Source organism: Muntiacus reevesi, chromosome 1, assembly GCF_963930625.1.
Source record: "Muntiacus reevesi chromosome 1, mMunRee1.1, whole genome shotgun sequence".
Lineage (NCBI taxonomy): Eukaryota > Metazoa > Chordata > Mammalia > Artiodactyla > Cervidae > Muntiacus > Muntiacus reevesi.
Genome location: NC_089249.1, coordinates 82,352,145 through 82,373,846, shown reverse-complemented (window position 1 = coordinate 82,373,846; position 21,702 = coordinate 82,352,145). Strand labels below are relative to the sequence as shown.

Genomic DNA, 21,702 nt, shown 5'->3' with positions numbered 1-21,702 from the left:
GGGATCTTCTTGACACAGGGATCTAATGTCTCCTGCATTGGCAGGAGGGTTCTTTACCACTGAACCACCAGGGAAACCTGAATCAACCACAGTTGATTAAAATAGAAAATAAAAAGGTGAGAATTCTGAAAAGAAAAAAAAAAAAGAAGTTAGGACCTCCAACTAAAAAAAAAAAAAAAAAAGAAGTTAGGAGCACTTGCTGTAAAGATTGCTGAACAAATTAAACTATTTAATGAGCTCATTAAACTAAAGTAATAATGAGATTCCATGGCAGTCAATAGTGCTGATTCATCAAACACACCTGGTTCTCCATCCTTCTGGAGATGAGACATGACTGTTCTTCCTGGCTCTCTTGTGTTTTGGTAGGGCCTCATTCAAGTCGGTAGGTTGAGTCATTCTAGTTGCCAGTGTGAGACCCCCTAGTGATATCTCCTTATGGGAGGATGGCACATCAGCCTGGGTTTCTGAGTAGCTATCCTGAGCAGAACGCCACTGTCACGGTTTTAGAGCTGATTACGTGGTGTGAATAAGTAATACATGCTTCTTGTTTTAAACTTTTGGTGTTGTTTCCGCAACATAGCCTAGTCTATTCTGACACAGATATCATTTAAATACATATCAAACTCTTAAAAATTAAACAGTTAACAAAGAGTCCTAATGAAGATCTGGGAAAAGAGACACTTTCACAGATTTGCCTGTGAGAGTAAAAGTTGTTTCAACCTTGTTGAAAAGTAATTTGACAGCAGATTCTGAAAAAAATAGGGGAAAGTACACATTTTTCAACTCAGATTCCATTTGGGGGGATTTCTTTCACAGAAATAAAAGTACTACTGCAAAAGGATGTTTAATATTTATTGTTGAATTTTTGTTGTGGCTAAAAACTGAGCACAATCCAAATTTCTAAGTATGATTTAACCATATTATGAAGTATTACACAACTATCAAAAAGAAAACTTTTAATTGACTTCATGGAATGTCCACATGTTAAGTGAAAACAGAAACAAAAAATCCATGTTTGATCTTGTACACCCAAGCCTAGAACACTAAGTTGATTTACCTCAAAGGAGCAGGGGTGGTTAAGTGATGGTGGTGGAGAAGATATTTTCCTGTTTTTCATATTACACCTTCCACCTGATGCGAAGAACTGACATTGGAAAAGACCCTGATACTGGGAAAGACCGAAGGCAGGAGGAGAAGGGTACGATAGAGGCTGAGATGTGGCATCACCCACACGATGGACATGAGTTTGAGCAAGCTCCGGGAGTTGGTGATGGACAGGGAAGCCTATAGTGCTGCAGTCCATAGGGTCGCAAAGTCGGATACGACTGAGCGACTGAACAGAACTCGACTTACTACAATTTGTACGATTTATGTAACACAACAAAGTCAAGTACAAGGGAGAATTCTAAACCTTAGGGTTTGCCGACTGAGCCTCTGCACAACAAATTTAGTACTACTACCACCAGTTGTGGGGTGGTAGAAGAGGCGGAGCCTTTCTGTAATGTGTCTAAGCCACGCCCACTTTACCCGCCAGTCGTTTCTCACGTGTGCCCTGGAAGGATTTCCCTTGACGCATGCGTACGCCCCTGAGTTTTTGCAGCCTTTGTAGGGCGCCCTGCGGCTTTGGGTTTGACCCCATCAGGCTACCGTCGCGGCGACCGGAACGGCACCTCAGGCTTGCTTCCGGCGTGTTTTTTTTTTCCCCTCGCTTCTCCTTCCCTCCCTCAACGCTTCTTCCCCACCCCCTGCTCCCTTTTCCCTTTGGTTTCGTTCTTTCCTAACGAGGCCGACCCCTGCGTCGTGAGTCTGGGGTCTGGTTGGTGAGAAAGAGCCATCTTTAGCTGAAAGCGGGGAGGTGTGGGAAATACTGATAATTGAGGTATTTGGAGACCAAAGGCTTGTATGGAATGTTTTGTTTGTTGTAAGAGGTCGAGCGAGGGTGGCAAGGAAGTCTTCCCCGGAGACTAGCGGGGGCGGTGTTGAACTGGATTTGCGGGTGGGTGGGACGCCCCCTAAAATGGGTAGCGCGGGGGTGGGGCGGCGTGTGGGCAAAAGAAAAATGGAGGCAGTGAGAACTGGCCCTGGGGTCGCACGGCATTCTGGCTTCAGTTTTGATTTAACCGTTTGATCAAAAAAGCAGTTAACACCAGTGTGTTTTTTTTGTGCGAGTATTTGAATGGTCGGTTTGGGTAGCCACCTTTTATTCCCAAATTATTTTATTTCATTTTACTTTGGGAAAACCTTTTTTGCTGCAAGCTTTTGTGTACTTAAGTGTCTTTCAACGTGAAAGCAAAGTGATGTAAGGAGAAAAGTAAAGAGAAAACAACGAATTAGGGAGTTGTAAACCAAACCTTCCCCTCCAGGTGGGGATATTTGCTCAAATGAGCATAGCGTGCAAAGATTTATCTCATTAGTCAAGGAACACAGGTCGCAGAAATATCTACCTCAATAAATTGCTTCTTTTCAGTTTCCTAAAACATTATTTTTGGTAGCTCCCTGTTGCATGATATATGTCCTCCATGCCCTGTCAAACTTTTTCGTTTTATTCAGGCCTATAGTCTACAGCCTATAGGAGTTGAGAACTCTACAAAATCTCAGCTTCAGACACTGGAAACTGTGGGATTGGTGGGGGTGGGGAGGGTGGGTGGACATGGAATCAAACCTAACTACATATATCTGAATATCAAGTAGCCGAGTAGGAATGAGTTTTGTTAGGGGACTGAAATTCTCTATTGTGGTTATGATCACTCCAAAAGTAATTTTAGTTTCCTGCTCCATGTAGAGGACAGCAGTATGTCCTCCCTCCCTGGGTGCATTGGTTTGGCAGCAGCAACAGCAGCAGTGGAGTCTGAAGAAATTGCAGAGCTGCAACAGTCCGTGGTTGAGGAGCTGGGTATCTCAATGGAGGAGCTTCGACAGTTCATTGATGAAGAACTGGAAAAGATGGACTGTGTACAGCAGCGCAAGAAGCAACTAGCAGAGTTGGAGACTTGGGTAATACAGAAGGAATCTGAGGTGGCCCATGTTGACCAACTCTTTGATGATGCATCCAGGTAAGAACCACATAGGAAATAGGAGTAAATCTGCCCATTGGCAGACATTTTAAAAATTGTTCATGACATTGTACTTTAGAAGATACAGACGTGTAGAACCTTGCTCTTCCTCAAAGGTTAAGGGCCAAAATCTGACTGCATCGTCATCATATAGTGTTCATCTATCAGTGGTTAATATATGATCAGCAGTAGGGGAGTCCAAGTCTTGGGTCCCTTCCGCTTCTTTATCCTACAGTCTACTTCAGAACAGTTTTGTTTTCTTACTAGAATCATCTAGGGAGTGCATATTGTGAAGATTTGCTGTTTTATGTAACTGTGAAGCTTTAACAAGTTCATCGAACCTTATTTCTACTTTAAATCCCCAGAAGATGGAGAAGGAAATGGCAACCCACTCCAGTATTCTTGCCTGGAAAAGTCCATGGACAGAGGAGTCTGGCGGGCTGAAGTCCATGGGATTACATGACTGAGCATGTGTGCACGAGGGTGGAGGGAAATGAGTTGGTAGCAATAAAGTGGTAGAACTAAAAAATAAATAAATAAACCCCCAGAAGAGTTGTTTCTTGTGCCCTACTTGTCACTTAGAATGTATTTTCAAATAACAAAAGGTAAATAATGAAGTTGAAAGGACCATGACTTGAACTTTGGATTTTTCAAGAAACCACAATTTAAATATTTTTCTATGGGATAAGCCTCTTAAATTCAAAACAGAGACACTTTGGAATATGGTCTGTTTAAATAGGGGTCAGTATATAGTTAAATATATATAAATAATAGTGGCTTTTCCCCCTGCTTCTGCTGGCTTTGACCTTTTCTACATGTGTTCCAATATTAGGGCAGTGACTAACTGTGAGTCTTTGGTGAAGGACTTTTATTCCAAACTGGGACTACAGTACCGGGACAGCAGCTCTGAAGATGAAGCTTCCCGGCCTACAGAAATAATTGAGATTCCTGATGAAGACGATGATGTCCTCAGTATTGATTCAGGTAAGAGATGAGGCTATGGACTGGAAAGCCTCAGGATTGAAACTGAAACATGGGAAGATGAGCAGATAGAAGATAAGAGAGGAGAAACCTTTCTCACTAACTTCATATTCCTAACTATTGGACTTGTCTGTTACAGAAAAAAAAAAAAAAATAGAAGATTGTTAGTGTCATGGATCTTCCCTACCTGCTACTTCCTGATTGGATTATTCTCCTTTCCCCATTCTGTATAATCTGTATTCTAAATTTCCTTGTTTTTTTTAATAGATGGCATTTAAGATATATATATATATATGTATGTATCTCAAAGCAGATTGTTTGGTTTTGTGTATTCTTTAACAATTTTTAAGGTATAGTTTACATACTATAAAATTCACCCACTTTAAGTGTACAAGTTGAGTTTTAGTGAATAATTTTATAGTACGGCAGTCTTCACCCCAATCCAGTTTTAGAACTCTTGCATCACCCCAGAAAGTTCCCTCATACATGTTTGTCATTAGTCTGCATTGTCACCCCCTGGCAACCACTGATCTGCTTGCTTTCTCTGTGAAGTTTTTGCCTGTTCTAGAAATTTCGTATTAAGTAGGGTCACAGTATGTCATCTATTATGTCTACCTTCTGTCATTTAACATAATGTGTTTGAGATTCATCCCTGTTGCATTTATCAGTAGTTTGTTCCTTTTTTGTTGAATAACATTCCATTGTATGGATATCCACATGTTTTTATCCATTCCTCAGTTGATAAACATTTGGGTTGTTTCCAGTTTGGAACCATTACGAATAATGTTGCTGTGAACATTTGTGTGGAAGTCTTAATGTCCATGTTTTGTTTTATGTCTTTTGGATATTACACCCAAGAGTAGAATTGCTAGGTCTTAAGGTAAATGTATGAGTTTTGAAGAAACTGAAACTGTTGTGTTCTCCAAAGTGACTGTATCATTTTACATTCCTGCTAGCAAAGTATGGAAGACATCCTTGTCAATGATTGGTATTGTCAGTCATTTAGCCATTCTAGTGAGTGTGCGGCAGTATCATTCTGTGCGGGATCTTGGGCCACAGCAGCGATAGCCCGGAATCCTAACCATTAGACCACTGGGGGACTCCCTCACATTGTGATTGTAGTTTGTATGTTTCTAAAGACATTGAGCATCTTTTCACACTTATTTGCCATTTATGTATGTACTTTAGGCAACTATCTGTTCAGATCATTTTGCCTTTTTGAAAAAATTGGTTGTCTTTTTACTGTTGACTTTTCTAAGTCAATATATAAGTCTTCTGACTTATTGTACTTTAGGTACTATTCATTTATTATGTCTGTTTTATAAACATTTTCTCCCAGATGTGGCCTTTTCATTTCCTTAATGATGTCTTTTGAAGAATAAAAATTCTTAAAGTAAGGATTGAGGGTAGTTGGTTGGTTTGTTTCACTTAACGGCTATCTAGTTGTTCCACCACCACTTGTTGAAAAGACTATCCTTTCAGGATGCTTGTTGAAAGTCAGCTGGCCATATATTTGAGGGTCACATTTCCCTGGTGGCTCAGATGGTAAAGTGTCTGCCTACAATGTGGGAGACCTGGGTTCAATCCCTGGGTCGGAAAGATCTCCTGGAGGAGGAAATGGCGACCCACTCCAGTATTCTTGCGTGGGAAATCCCATGGACGGAGGAGCCTTTTAGGCTACAGTCCATGGGGTCGCAAAGAGTCAAACGCGACTCAGTGACTTCACTTCACTTGATCTAAATGTTTATTTTTTACCAGCACCACACTGTCTTAATTACTGTAGCTTGACAGTAATAATTAAAATCACTTTGTGAAAATCCTCCAAATTCATTTGTATTTCATATATAGTCCAAATAAATTTTCTCATCAGCTTATCAATTTTCTGGAAGTTTTTTGTGGCTCCCTTAGAAGTTTCTATATATTAGATCATGCTTTCTGCAAATAGTCATTTTACTTCTTCCTTTCTAACCTAGATGTCTTTTTTCCCCCCTTGTTTTATTATGCTTGCTAGACCCTCCATTGTGATGTTGAAAAAAAGTTTTGAGAGCAGACATCCTTTTCTTATTCCTGATTTTGGCAGGAAAACATTTTATCTTTAGATAGTAATTATGGTGTAAGTTATAGGTATCCTTTATCAGATTGATGGAAGTTGCTTCTATTCCTATTTTCCTGAAAGCTTTTATCATAACTGGATTCAATTTTAGATTTTGTTAACTCCTTTTTCTGTATTGTCCTCAGATGATCATATGACTTTTATCATTTATCCTATTACCAGAATGTATTACAATAATTATTTTTTGGATATTAATCAATCTTTTGTTCCTGGAATAAATCTCTCATCCCTGCCCCCACACTTTGTCTTAGTGTATAATCCTTTTAATATGTTGTTGTATTGGATTTGTAAATGTTTTAACAATTTTTGCACATACGTTTGAGGGCTGTTTGTAGTTTTGTAGTGATGTCTTTGGCTATAGCATCAAGGTAATATGGGCCTTACAAGATGAGTTGGGAAGTGCTCCTTCCTCTGAGTTGTGTGGGATGGTATTATTTCTTCCTTAAATGTTGATAAATTCAGCAGTGAGACCATCTTGGCTTGGACTTTTCTTCATGGAAAGCTTTTTTATAAATAAACTTTTTAGTTTGAAATCATTTTAGATTTGTGGAAAAGTTGCAAAGATAATAGACAGTTCCTGCATACCTGTCACCAGTTTCTTCTCATGTTAATGTTATCATGCTATATATTGGTCAAAACTGAGAAACAAACATTGGTACTTTCTTTTTATCTAAACTCCAGACTTTATTCCATTTCTGATTTTTCTGTTCCAAGATCCAATTCAACATATCACATTGTTATTTATTGTGGGAAGGCTTTTAATTACTAAATCCATTTTCTTTGTTTTAAATATACTTTTTTTTTTTTTTTTTAATATACTTATTTTTATTTATTTATTTGGCTGCTCCGGGTCTTAGTTGTAGCACATGGGGTTTTTAGTTGCTGCATGTGGGATCTAGTTCCCGGACCAGGAATTGAACCCAGGCCCCTACATTGAGAGCTTGGAGTCTTTACCACTGGACCACCAGGGGAGCCCTCCATTTTCTTTACCTGATATATTTAAGTTTTCTATTCCTTCTCAAGTTGGTTTTGTTCATTTGTGTCTTTCTAGGAATTTGTTCACTTTATCAAAGTTATCTAAATTATTGTTGTTCATAGTATTCCCTTATGATCCTTTTAATTTCTGTAGGTTCTGTAGTGATGTCCCTTTCATTCCTGATAGGGTTTTTTGGATCTTGTTTTTTTTGTTTCTTGGTTAATCTAACTACTTTTTGTTCTTTTGTAAGGAACCAGTATTGGGAGTTCATTGATTTATTTTTGTTACTCTTTTTTTGTTACCTGTTTCATCGATTTCTACTCTGATCTTTATTATTTTCTTCCTTCCACTTTTTTGGGGTTTGGTTTGCTTTTCTTTTTTTAGTTTCTGTCCTTTTTTAAAATATTTATTTGTTTATTTTGGCTGCACCAGGTTTTAGTTGCGGCACACAGGATCTTTGATCTTTGTTGTGGCATAGGACTCTTAATTGTGGCATGTGGGATCTAGTTCCCTCACCAGGGAGCGAACCCAGGCCCCCTGCATTGTGAGTTCAGAGTCTTAGCCATTGGACCACCAGGGGAGTCCCTCCTTAAAGTTGAAGCTGAGACTATTGACTCTAGACCTTTCTTCCTTCCTGGTATAAACATTTAAAGCTAAAAATTTAATTTCCTTGTGATTTTTTTCTTTGACCTTGGGTTAATCAGGTACACTTGTGTCCTCTTTGCATGTGCATATTTTAATAGTCACCCAAGAATATATAGAGAATTTACCTAAAGCCTGAGTGTGGCTCTCTGATTTTCAGAATCTCCTTGTTAAATCCCTGACTGGTTTGTTGCTCACTCTAAGCAAGAGCTACAACCTCAGACTAGCAAAGCTACTTGTTTGTGCTCATACCTTGATGGTGAAGATACAGTTTTTGCCCACCATGCTGGCGGTGGAGCAGGGATGGGAGCTGCCCCAGGAAAGGGATCCATGGACTCCCACTTTTGTCACCATCAGGTTTAGTAGTTTTTCAGAAATAAATACTTATCAATCTATTGTTTGCCTTTTGACAGTTTCCAGCATCCTGAAATTATTTTTTTTGGCCATTTTGTCCAGTTTTATACTTGTTTTCTGCATAGAGGGATTGTCCATTCTTGTCTCATCAGTATCACCGGAAGTGCTGTAGTTTTGCATATTTTCGAAGTAGGTAAATGGAATCTTAGACACTGCATGCATTCTTCGATGACTTCATCAGTATCATGCTGATGTATGGTGCTTGATACAGTTGCTGCTGCAGTATGGTGCTCCATTATGTAAATGTGCCAGTTTATCTGTCTCCTAACAATTGACATTTCATTTGTTTTTAAGTTTTTTTGCAATTATAAATAATGCTCTAAATATTCTTGTGCATGATCTTTGATGCACACGTGCAAGAATCTTTTTAGGATACTGTAAGAGTGGAGTTGCTGGTTCTTTGGATATGGAATTTTCAACCTTGCTGGATAATTAATGGCCAAACAGCTTTCCAAAGTGGTTGTCCGAATTTATATTTTTAACACCAGTGACTACAGGTGGCCCGTGTTCCACATCCTTGACAGCACGTGGTATTGTCATTTTAAAGTTCGATTTCTCTGTTTATTGATGGACTTGAGAGTCTTTTCATGTGTGAGTTGTCTGTAGTTTTTCTTTGAAATGTCTGTTCATGTCTCTTGCTCATTCACTCAACTGTATGTTTGCTTTTTTTTTTTTTTTTTAGTTCAGAGTCTTCCTGTTATTCCTGTAATTATAATTACTAATCCTTTGCAGTTATAAAATGGACATATTACTCCAAGCTTATGTTTTGTCTTTACTTTTTATGTTATTTGCTAATAAACAGAAGTTGTAACTTGTAACACTTTCTTTTATAGTCATTGCTTTTTAATATCCTTACTGCCCTGAATCGACAAAGATCTTCTTTTACATTGCCTTTAAAAGTTTCATTGTTTTGTGTTTCACATTTAAGTTTTTAATCTAACTGGAATATATTTTTTGTGCAATATTTGAGGTATTTTCTTTTTTTCATATTGTTCTTAGATAATTCTCCAGCACCATTATTGAAATGAGCCACCTCTCACTGATTCACATTGCTTCAGTCAGTTCTATTCAGGCTCTCAGTCGTGTCTGACTCTCTGCGACCCCATGGGCTGTAGCCTACCAGGCTTCTCCGTCCATGAGATTTTCCAGGCAAGGATACTGGAGTGGGTTGCCATTTACTGGAAAAACCACAGCTTTGACTAGATGGACTTTTGTTGGCAAAGTAATGTCTCTGCTATTCTGTCATAAATTAGTTCCATGTATATCTATGGGTTTGTTCCTGGATTTTCTGTTTCACTGGTGTGTCATTTCTTACTAAGTCAACTCTCTACTGTCCATCACTGTGACTTTGTAAGTTTTTCTATCTGTTAACTCTAATAACTTCACTTTCTCATTCTTCACAGATGTCTTGGTTCTTTTTCACCTGTTTTGCTTATATTTATATTTGAGAGTTAGCTTTTCATGTTCCCCCATTTCCCCCACACACACCAGTAAAAACCCAAGAACTATAGACATTATATATCAGTATCAGTTGACATTATCAGATTATCAATATAGTAATAGTTGATAATTTTCATAGTATTTAAATCTCCCACACAAAGATCATATATTTAGTCCTTAACATTTTTCATTAAGGTTGATTGATTTTCTCCACAGAAAACTTGCACTAACTTTTTTTAAAAAGCTTTATTTCTAAATAGTTTTGGTAATATATAGACATGTAGTTGACTTTTGCATATAGAGTTTTTATCAGACAATCTAAGTTTTTATTTTATATTTGGTCATTTACATTGCTTTCCATTTATTTATTTATTTTTGCTACTTTTCCCTCCCAGTTTTATTGAGATATAGTTGATAATATAGAACTTAAGGTATAAGACATAATGATTTGATATATATGTTTATTGCAAAATGATTATCACCATTGCCTTCCATTTTTAAATGTTATAAATTTCTAAAACTTAACTGTACAATACAGTAGCCACTATCCACACATGGCTATTTAAATTATGTGAAATGTGAGAATTCCTAGTGGTCCGGTGTTTAGGATGCTGAATTTCCACTGTGGAAAACTTGGGTTCAATCCCTGGTCAGGGAACTAAGATCCTGGAAAACTACATGGCAGGGCCAAAAATTAAAAAATTATGTGAAATGTGAAGTCTAGTATTTTCGAGGATGTATGAGTAACTCTTAATACTTAATAATAAAAAGACAAATAACACATTTAAAAATAGGCAAAATATTTGAATAGATGCTTCTTCAAAGAAGATGTGTAAATGACAAATATATGAAAAGATGTTTAATATCATTAGCTATTAAGAAAAAAGATAGTAATATAAGTATTGGTAAGGATGTGGAGAAATTGGAACCCTCTAAAATTGCTGATAGGAATGCAAAATGGTACACCCACTTTGGACAAGTCTTTCAATTCACCAAAAGGTTAAATACTGAGTTACTTTATGGCCTGGCAGTTCTACTCCTAGCCATAATCCAAGAGAAATGACAACATATGCCCACATAAAAACTCATATATAGGGACTTCCTGGTGGTCCAGCAGTTAAGAATCCTCCTGCCAATACAAGGGACATGGGTTTGATCCCTGGTCTAGGAACTAAGATCCCACATGCCTTGGGGCAACCAGGCCTGTGTGCTGCACCCTGCTGAGCCTGCAGCTACTGAAGCCTAAGCACCTTAGAGCCAGTGTTCTGCAATAAAAGAAGCCACCGCTTTGAGAAGCCCATACACCACAATTAGAGAGTAGTGCCCGCACACTGCAACTAGAGAAAGAGAAAGCTTGTGCATCACAATGAAAACCCAGCACAGCCAGAAATAATTTTTTAAATTATTTTTGAAAACTCATATACAAATGTGCCTATCAACGTTATTCATAACAGCCAAAAAGTGTAAATAACACAAATGTCCATCAACTGATGAATGGATAAATAAAATGTAGTATAGCCATACAATGGAATATTAATCATAAAAACAAAGTGCTAATAATGCTGCAACATAGATGAATCTCATGTGATGTACCACACATCACATATAATTCCATTTTTGTGAAGTATGCAGAAAAGGCAAATCTGTAGAGACAGATAGTAGATTAATAGTTGCTGGAGGTTGCAGGTATGGTGGAATGGGGAATGACTGTTAATAGAAACCCCATACTTAGTGGGTTTTCTTTTCAGGGTGATGAAAATGTTCTAGAATTAGATAATGGTGATGGTTGTACAACCTTGTGAATATACTAAGAGCCACTGAATTAAAAAGTTTGAAGGGGTAAATTTGTTATGTAAATTACGTCTGATTTTTTTTAATTCTTTAGTCAAATTTAAAGGCTTCCATGATAGCTCAGTTGGTAAAGAATCTGCCTGCAATGCAAGAGACCATGGTTCGATTCCTAGATCGGGAAAATCCGCTGGAAAGGGGATAGGCTACCCATTCCAGTATTCTTGAACTTCCCCTTGTGGCTCAGCTGGTAAAGAATCCGCCTGCAATGCGGGAGACCTGGGTTCAGTCTCTGGGTTGGGAAGATCATCTGGAGAAGGGAACGGCTACCACTTCAGTATTCTGGCCTAGAGAATTCCATGGACTGTTATAGTCTATGGGGTCACAAAGAGTTGGCAACAACTGAGCAACTTTTACCTCACTTCACTTCAGTAAAATTTAACACTCATTTCATGTGCTTAGTAGCCAAATTTTAACAGATTGGACAGTACAGAAGGAAAATATGTCTATCATAGCAAGAATCGAAACATGGTCTCCTGCATTACAGGAAGATTCTTTACCAACTGAGCTATCACGGAAGCCTTTAAATTTGACTAAAAAATTTTAAAAATCAAATGTAATTTACATAACAAATTTACCCCTTCAAAATGTTTAATTCAGTGGTTTTTAGTGTATTCACAAGGTTGTACAACCATCACCATTATCTATTGGACAGCACTACTCAAGAAGAAACATTTTAGCTTAATTCACTGGGCACATTTCATTTTTCAAATCATTCAAATAGCTCATAAAAAATTATTGTTATAAAAATTCAAGTATTTGAAAACCCCAGATCCCATAGACTATCACCTGTACCAGTACTTTATCCCCAGGTAAGAACTGTCACCTGTTTGCTGTATATCTTTCTGAATGCTTTTTGTACTTTTACATAGATATGTGTATCTATATCTGGTTTATAGTTATCATTAGTGTTCCCATGATAGCTTGGTTCTTGATTTCTTGGAATTTCTTATATATAAGCCCCTTACACTCAATTTTTCTCGTCTAGGTGATGCTGGGAGCAGAACTCCAAAAGACCAGAAGGTAACTTGAAATGAGTAAAAGAAGGATGAGAGAGAATATGAAGATAGAAACTTTTGGCCTAACTGTTCAGTCAATTCAGTCATCAAGATATAACCAGTCATCCTGAAGTCAGCCCCTGGGTCGCAGTTCTCTAATAGATGTTAGAAGAATGAAAAAGCTCCTTATAGATACATACACTGAATGTTGTATGAATATAGAATTTGGCAGTGATAAGCTAGATTGATTAATCAAGGAAAGCTTCCTAAAGCTGATTTCTGAACCAGATTTGTAAGAAAGGGCAAGTTTTGCCTGATAAAGTAACTATAAGCTTCTAGAAGTAACTATAAACTTCTAAACGTAACTCAGTCTATTTCGTTTTTTAAAAGACAAGTTGTTATTCTCAAGAAGCAGTGGTACTATTTTAAAACTTTTCTCCCTCATCCCCTTCCTTACAGCTCCGTGAAGCTATGGCTGCCTTAAGAAAATCGGCTCAAGATGTCCAGAAGTTCATGGATGCTGTCAACAAGAAGAGTAGTTCCCAGGATCTACACAAAGGTTAGAGTCAGGAGGCATCTTGGTATAGGTGCAGAGGTGAAGTCCTGCAGAGATTTCATGGATACTGACTGTGTTTTAACATTTCAACATCCTTCTCTACCTCTGTAGAATTCTTTTATTTTTTTATTTTTATTTATTTTTTTATTTTTCAGTGGGTTTTGTCATACATTGATATGAATCAGCCATAGAGTTACACGTATTCCCCATCCCGGTCCCCCATCCCACTTCCCTCTCCACCCGATTCCTCTGGGTCTTCCCAGTCCACCATACCCGAGCACTTGACTCATGCATCCCACCTGGGCTGGTGGTCTGTTTCACCACAGATAATATACATGCTGTTCTTTCGAAACATCCCACCCTCCCCTTCTCCCACAGAGTTCAAAAGTCTGTTCTGTACTTCTGCGTCTCTTCTTCTGCCCTGCATATAGGGCCATCGTTACCATCTTTCTAAATTCCGTATATATGTGTTAGTATACTGTAATGTTCTTTATCTTTCTGGCTTACTTCACTCTGTATAATGGGCTCCAGTTTCATCCATCTCATTAGAACTGATTCAAATGAATTCTTTTTAACGACTGAGTAATATTCCGTGGTGTATATGTACCACAGCTTCCTTATCCATTCATCTGCTGATGGGCATCTAGGTTGCTTCCATGTCCTGGCTATTATAAACAGTGCTGCGATGAACATTGGGGTGCACGTGTCTCTTTCAGATCTGGATTCCTCAGTGTGTATGCCCAGAAGTGGTATTGCTGGGTCATATGGTAGTTCTATTTCCAGTTTTTTAAGAAATCTCCACACTGTTTTCCATAGTGGCTGTACTAGTTTGCATTCCCACCAACAGTGTAAGAGGGTTCCCTTTTCTCCACACCCTCTCCATGTAGAATTCTTTTAATACCACAGATTCTTCTTGCTGTTTGCTTCAGTCTTTTTGTTTGTTTGTTTTTTTGGCTGTATCAGTCAGCTTGTGGGATCTTAGTTCCCTGACCAAGGATCGAACCCAGGCCCACAGCACTGAAAGTGCAGAGTCCTAACCACTGAACCCCTTGGGATGTCTCTTGGCTTAAGTCATTTGTCTGCTGGCTTTCTACCATGTGATGGCTTTGTCCAAATACCCTTTTAGCTCCATGCTCATGAGTTCTTCTTTCAGATGAAGGTTAAAGAAAACAGTAACTCAAACTCTAAAGATGTCTGAAGGAAGCTTTGTTTGTAGAATGTAGCTATTCAGAGATCCCTCCCAGGAAAATGATTTATAAATGCTGTGCTGTGCTTAGTTGCTCAGTCGTGTCAGACCCTTTGTGATCCCATGGCCTGTAGCCTGCCGTGTTCCTCTGTCCATGGGGATTCTTCAGGCAAGAATACTGGAGTGGGTTGCCATGCCCTCCTCCAGGGATCTTCCTAACCCAGGTATTAAACCCAGGTCTCCCACATTGCAGGTGGATTCTTTACAGTCTTGAGCCACCATGCTGCTTGGCATTTAATGCGTAATAGTAAATGTTGTTAATAAGGAGTCAGAAATATTTGGTTACAGTGGGGTGGTCTTGAGTTACATGTGAATTTCAATTCATATTTTTTCTGTTAGCATAAAGAGTTGAGTCAACTGTCTTATATTTCTGCCCTTGGCCAAGGGAGCAGGAAAAGTGGTTAAGGATCAGAGATTACCCCATTTGTCCCAATAACCCAGTACCGTCTTTATTTTCCATTCTTTCCCCAATCTGTGCCATATCTCTTTAGAGCAACTTTGCTTTCTTCCTAGGAACCTTGAGTCAAATGTCTGGAGAGTTGAGCAAAGATGGTGACTTGGTCGTCAGCATGCGCATCCTCGGCAAAAAGAGAACTAAGACGTGGCACAAAGGCACCCTTATTGCCATCCAGACGGTTGGTATGTTCAAGCTAGAGGAAGGACTAATGAAAGACAACCTGCAGGTCACCATCAATGATTGTTTGTTTTCCTCACAGCCTTTGACTTTTGTCTCTCACGTAGCAACCGGGATTCACACAGAAACTGATGGTTTTTAAAAATTTTTGTTTCTCTTTTCCCTTTTACTCAGGGCCGGGAAAGAAGTACAAGGTGAAATTTGACAACAAAGGCAAGAGTCTTCTGTCAGGAAACCACATTGCCTATGATTACCACCCTCCTGCTGACAAGTTGTATGTGGGCAGTCGAGTAGTGGCCAAATACAAAGATGGGAATCAGGTCTGGCTCTATGCTGGCATTGTAGCTGAGACACCAAACGTCAAAAACAAGCTCAGGTACCTAGACAGAAGATTGTAAAGAGAGTGGAAGCCAGGAGCACATCATCTGCCCTGTTCAAGCTATAGTCCAGATCTCACAGTTAGCTCTGGTGTTCCTAGTCCTCATTGGCTGGAAACTCTCTCTTTTCTTTGCCACAGAGTCATGTGGGTGGGTCTTTCTTGCTCCCTTCCCCGCCTTTTTTTTTCCCTTTTCTCAAGGAGAAAACTTGGTCGGGGCAGAATAATCCAGATTGATTAATGGTTAGAGGAATAGAGAATTCATACAGAAGGAAGAAATGGAGACTAAATGTTTTTCAGCAATGTGAGAGTCCAGTAGTATAACAAGAATAAGTCACTTTTGGGAAAGTGGGGATATGTTGGTTAGATTAAGGGAGAATTCTAATATTCGTTTCCATTATGATTTATTACAGGATATTGAATATAGTTCCCTGTGCTATACAGTGGGACCTTATTGTTTGTCTATTCTATATATAATAGTTTGCATCTGCTAACCTAAGGGAGAATTCTTAATTCTTGGGGTGGGAAGAAAGAATAGTGAAAAGAAAGTAGTACACTGGAACATGTTCCCTGGATTGTGTCTTGTGTGTGATTCAGAGGAATGCAAGCTATAATAATTTCTGGTCATGTTAAATATCATAACCCCCAGTCCTTCTACCATCACTCTTTCCTTACAGGTTTCTCATTTTCTTTGATGATGGCTATGCTTCCTATGTTACACAGTCTGAACTATATCCCATTTGCCGGCCACGTGAGTGTCCCTCCTTTTTTCCTTAGCTCTTTTTGTTTCCTCTTCTATCTTGTATTTCTTCTTAAGACAACCAGTGGAAGAGCCCTAATGTTCTTGGTGTTTTAGTCTCAAAGAACATAAGTTTGATTAATGTTCTTTGAGAGATACAATTTTATTTGTCATGTCTAGTGTTAGGTCTTGGCAGCCATAGAGTCAGACATTAGATCATGACTGACTTTGAGTGGATGCACGTATTGTAGATGTGTTTTAATTTCATTTCTGAGTGATTTAAGTTTGAGAAGATGTTACTTCTTTCCTAGTCTCATGTTTAACATTTGTGTAAATCTGCAGTCTGTGTAGTGCCTTCATAGCACTTTCTCAGAGTACTTTCTACAGAACCTGTATTAGATGGGGTCTTCATAGGGTCCTCTATACTTGTGACTCTGGCTTAGGAGAGACTCTTACAGATGCAGCTGTTTTTAGTTGCAGGAAAGTCAAGTAAAATGGCTGTTTCCACATAACATGGCAGTAAATACACACACTCAGGGTCCCTTAAAAGCCTGATGGAGCCTGAGAAGGAAGGACAGGTTTTTTAAAATCAGTTTATGGTGCCACCTGATTCTTTTTTTTTTTTTTTCCACCTGATTCTTTTTGATTTACCTTTAGACTTATCAAGTAAGCAAGAATTTCCACTTGACTTTTCCTAAGAGGATACATCCATTTCTAGGAAATGAGTGACCCACCTATGTTTGCATACTGCTTATTCATTTAGTATTTGCAGAATTTATGTGCGCGTTTGCACATTAGGTTCAATACTTTTAAGTGGTCATGGTTTTGCTTCCCTTGAGGTTATGATTTCTTCATTTATTTTTTCTCTCCCTCCCAACTTGAAAAATGCCAAATGTCTCCTTGTCAACCCTTTTTCCCTATCAAGACATGCCCTACCTGCCCTCTCTCAGCCCTCCTTCTTCCTTGGGACAGTGAAAAAGACTTGGGAGGACATAGAAGACATCTCCTGCCGAGACTTCATAGAAGAGTATATCACCGCTTACCCCAACCGCCCCATGGTGTTGCTCAAGAGTGGCCAGCTGATCAAGACTGAGTGGGAAGGCACGTGGTGGAAATCCCGGGTCGAGGAGGTGGACGGCAGCCTAGTCAGGATCCTCTTTCTGGTACTCTTCTTTTGAGTTTTAGAGGCGGGGATTCAGGTGGGATGGGGGAGCATGTCATAACTATGGCATATGTAGCTATGCCATAGCCTTTCTTCTTTGTTACTCTCTTACCTATTCTCACTGTTTTGGGTCATATTTTACTTTTTTTCCATTCCTCTATGCGTGGTTATTAAAAATAAAGTCCCTGAATTTAAGACTCTAATCTGCATGATAGTGTTTTTGTTTTTGCTTTTCTCCAGGAGTATCCACAATGCATGTAGGTACAGAGAAAGGTGCTAGTTCTGTTTTCCCAGGGTTAGGGATTTGATAACTTAATGGGACAAAAAAGAGGGATCAGTGAATTCTGAGGTCTTGGTGATCTTTCAAAGCCCAGCCTAACTCTTAAATCTTCTGTAAAAAAAAAATCTTCTGTAGTTGTCCTTTTCTGCCCTCTCACACCTTAGAATTATATTTCTTCTCTGAGCTATCTCAGCCCTTTGATCCTAATGATCCTTGTTACATTGTCTTATACTCAGTATAAACATCTATCTGGTCATTTTTTTAAACAAGGAATATACGTGTTTTTGTTTTGGGGGGTTTTATTGTTGTTGTTTAATTCCTGATGCCTGTTGTGGAGCCTGGCACATAAATTTATTGAATAGATAGGGAATTGGGCATTCATCAGGGAGATTTCTCCCAAGGGAGGCACGTGGTATTCTTCAAAAGTGGCAGGGTAGATTCTAGCCTTTAACCCATTCCTCTGCCACCTTTCCTTACTTGCAATCCCCTAGGATGACAAAAGATGTGAATGGATCTATCGAGGCTCTACACGACTGGAGCCCATGTTCAGCATGAAGACATCATCCGCCTCTGCACTAGAGAAGAAGCAAGGGGGACAGCTCAGAACACGTCCAAATATGGGTAAGTCCTAAAAGCTATCTGGGAGAGGGAAGAAATGGACAAATCAGCAAAGAGGTGTATGTATGATGGCTATATCCTTTGTTTACCAGAAGGACACTACTGCCACATTGAAAACAGGACATGTTCCTAAGTTTCCAGTAGTGGTGATGAATTTCTGTTGCTGCCTCAACATGCTATGGCTCTGATTTGTTCTCAAAAACACATAAAAATCTGAAACAACTGGCTTAGGTTAGGGGTATTGTTGGTAGTAACTACCTCCATTATTCACATGAGGATTATCTGCTTTGTGTGTGTTATCTGTGGTCTTTTTTTTTTTTTTTTTTTTTGCTGCAGTGGGTCTTCATTGCTCAAGCACTTTCTCTAGTTGCAGCTAGCAGGGGCTACTCATCATTGCAGTGTCCAGGCTTCTCATTACAGTGGCTTCTCTTGTTGCAAAGCATAAGCCCTAGAACATGCAGGCTTAGTACTTCTGGCTCCTGGGTTTTAGAGCACAGGCTCAGTAGTTGTGGCACACAGGTTTAGTTGCTCTCTGGAATGTGAAATCTTCTCAGTTCAGGGATCAAACCCATATCCCCTGCCTTCCAGTCTAATTTTTATGTACTGCATGTGGTTAACTTGTTTTAAAATTTTGGTTTTGTTTTTATATGTTCCTGGCTTACTTTTTGATTAATTTTTCTTGACAATATTAGTTGATCAGAGAATGTATTTTTGAAAAATTTTACCAAAGTATAACATAATTGGCTTCCCTGGTGGCTCAGTGGTAAATAATCTACCTGCCAATGCAGGAGAAACAGGTTCAGTCCTTGGGTTGGGAAGATCTCCTGGAGGAGGAAATGGCAACCCACTCCAGTACTCTTGCCTGGGATATCTCACGGACAGAGGAGCCTGGTGGGCTACAGTCATAAGGTCACAAAGAGTCAGACATGACTTAGCAGTTAAATAACAACAGCATTAGAATAATTATTAATGTAAATTCTCTGAGGCAGGAAGATAAAATCTTACTATTTAAATGAAAGTCAGCCTGTGCCAATATTCCCACTCATTGGCATAAATAATGAGAGCTAACAGTCTTAGCACTTAGAATGTTTCTGTTGTTGCTTTATTATATAAATTGAGAATCAGATCTGTGGATGAATATAAATGGCACAGTTCTTATGTTCTCAATGGTCAATTTCCTTTTCTTATAGGTGCTGTGAGAAGCAAAGGCCCCGTGGTCCAGTACACTCAGGATCTAACAAGTACTGGAACCCAGTTCAAGCCTATGGAACCCCCACAGCCGACAGCCCCAGCTGCCCCACCTGCCCCACCTGGTCCAGCTCTGTCCCCCCAGGCAGGTGACAGTGAGTGAGTGCTGTTCCTTCTTTTTCACCAGTTTCTTTTATATTACATTTTCTGTATCCCTTACTGTATGATCTCTAATCTCCTAGAAGCTTGGAAAGCCAGCTTGCCCAATCTCGGAAGCAGGTAGCCAAAAAAAGCACATCTTTCCGGCCAGGATCTGTGGGCTCTGGTCATTCCTCCCCTACATCCCCTGCACTCAGTGAAAATGCCCCTGGTGGGAAACCTGGGATCAATCAGACATATAGGTGAGAAAATCTCAGGCTCTCTGTTGGGAATGTTGGCAGTGTGGACTGAGTGGTCACTGTTTGGGGAGGTTCCTTGGCCACAAGGGGCCTTGTTAAGATTATGACGGTGAGAAGTTTGGACTTGAAAGGAAAGCTTTAACCTTGGAATTTTCCAGGACACAAAATGTTAATTGATTTAGAAACTAGGTGCCTAGAAATACAATCACTAGAAAGTCATTTGTTAAGACTGCGTGTTGAATACGGTGTCGTCATTGGTACAATAGAAAGGGAATTTGGTAGCCTCTTTCCTTGAATTCTGGGGGTCAGTAAAGGCATTTATAGGAAACATAGCAGGGAAAACAACTAGCATGGATAGAAGACTGGATGCCAGTCCCATAATTCACAGGCAAAAATAAAATTTAGGAAAATACACACTGTTGAAACAGTTATTAATCAGTTAATGAAGAGTAACCGGGGTGTTTCATTATCCAGTAAGGCAAGGGGAAGTTTAACTTACTTGTGTCATTTTTAGCTTCAAGAGTATAATAGCTATTAGACAGGTTAGAGAAGTGGCTTAGCCAGCTAGTGGGCTGCTTATACAACAGAGAGGTCCTGTTTCCTTCTGATCTGATCTCTTGCATCTCATTTGCAGGTCACCTTTAGGCTCCACAACCTCGGCCCCAACACCCTCAGCTCCCCCAGCTCCCCCAGCCTTCCATGGCATGCTGGAGCGGGCCCCTGCAGAGCCCTCCTACCGCGCTCCCATGGAGAAGCTTTTCTACTTACCTCATGTCTGCAGCTATACTTGTCTGTCTCGGGTCAGACCTATGAGAAGTGAGCAGTATCGGGGCAAGAACCCTCTGTTAGTCCCGCTACTCTATGACTTCCGGCGAATGACAGCCCGGCGCCGAGTTAACCGCAAGATGGGCTTTCACGTTATCTATAAGACACCCTGTGGCCTCTGCCTTCGGTCAATGCAGGAGATTGAGCGTTACCTTTTTGAGACTGGCTGTGACTTCCTCTTCCTGGAGATGTTCTGTTTGGATCCATATGTTCTTGTGGACCGAAAGTTTCAGCCCTATAAGCCTTTTTACTATATTTTGGACATCACCTGTGGAAAGGAAGACGTTCCTCTATCCTGTGTTAACGAGATTGACACAACTCCCCCACCCCAGGTGGCCTACAGCAAGGAACGGATCCCGGGCAAGGGTGTTTTCATTAACACAGGCCCTGAATTTCTTGTTGGGTGTGACTGCAAAGATGGGTGCCGGGACAAGTGAGTTGGTTAGGGAATTGTGGTCCTGCCTCCAACTTTGTTGTGATTTCCTTTATTTCCACCACTTTCTTTGCTTTATACTGCATTTATCCTTTCCTCACCTTCCTTGATCTGCTTTCTTAGCTGTAGCTCCTTCTGTAAGGCCTCCAAAGAGGCTGGAACTCCACAGCATAATCCTGGGTACATGTTTAGATAGCATCACGACTCATTGGACATAAACTTGAGCAAACTCCAAGAGATAGTGGAGGACAGGGAAGCCTGGTGTGCTGCAGTCCATGGGATCACAAAAAGTCAGACACAACGTAGCAACTGAACAGCAGCACATGTGTCTTATGTTTGTTTTTTTCTCTGATTCTCAGTTTCCTTTGCTTCCCTCCATCATGCTTTCAGTTGCTACTTGTTGTTCTGTGTCTCTTTATCTTACTCTTAACTCTGTCACAGTCCTGCTGTCTTTTCCTTTCTCATTTACACGTATGGGAGAAGAAAAAGAAATTGTACTACCTTATCACCGTCCTTTTATTAGTAGTACTTCTTGCCTCTGAAGAAAGTCTCACAGCTGTAGTAGTTGTACCCTTCTGTTTTATACAGGTCCAAGTGTGCCTGCCATCAACTCACTATCCAGGCTACAGCCTGCACCCCAGGAGGCCAAATCAACCCCAACTCTGGCTACCAATACAAGAGACTAGAAGAATGTCTGCCCACAGGGTAGGTAGACAGGGGAAAGTTTAGCACCTCAGAGACTGAATTATTGTTTTTGTTTATGTTTCTACAAAACAGCAGCA

At 39.8% G+C, this 21,702-nt stretch overlaps 1 protein-coding gene across 4 annotated transcripts in view; it reads left to right on the top strand.

Annotated features, from left to right (window-relative positions):
• The first annotated feature begins 1,663 nt into the window (after nucleotides 1–1,663).
• The window catches only part of SETDB1 (SET domain bifurcated histone lysine methyltransferase 1), a 29,540-nt gene continuing 9,501 nt past the window's right edge, over nucleotides 1,664–21,702 (top strand). Inside the window, exons 1-14 of one of the 4 annotated variants that reach the window (XM_065904689.1) lie at nucleotides 1,664–1,820; nucleotides 2,783–3,053; nucleotides 3,886–4,037; nucleotides 12,456–12,490; nucleotides 12,925–13,024; nucleotides 14,781–14,906; nucleotides 15,076–15,277; nucleotides 15,955–16,028; nucleotides 16,989–17,179; nucleotides 17,950–18,079; nucleotides 19,267–19,423; nucleotides 19,507–19,665; nucleotides 20,297–20,920; nucleotides 21,509–21,625. In XM_065904689.1, coding sequence (XP_065760761.1) covers nucleotides 2,794–3,053; nucleotides 3,886–4,037; nucleotides 12,456–12,490; nucleotides 12,925–13,024; nucleotides 14,781–14,906; nucleotides 15,076–15,277; nucleotides 15,955–16,028; nucleotides 16,989–17,179; nucleotides 17,950–18,079; nucleotides 19,267–19,423; nucleotides 19,507–19,665; nucleotides 20,297–20,920; nucleotides 21,509–21,625 — 2,327 coding nt within the window. In that variant the 5' untranslated portion in view covers nucleotides 1,664–1,820; nucleotides 2,783–2,793. Of the gene's footprint in view, nucleotides 1,880–2,782; nucleotides 3,054–3,885; nucleotides 4,038–12,455; nucleotides 12,491–12,924; nucleotides 13,025–14,780; nucleotides 14,907–15,075; nucleotides 15,278–15,954; nucleotides 16,029–16,988; nucleotides 17,180–17,949; nucleotides 18,080–19,266; nucleotides 19,424–19,506; nucleotides 19,666–20,296; nucleotides 20,921–21,508; nucleotides 21,626–21,702 lie in introns of all 4 variants that reach the window. The other 3 variants (XM_065904706.1, XM_065904680.1, XM_065904696.1) reach the window with 3 other exon arrangements.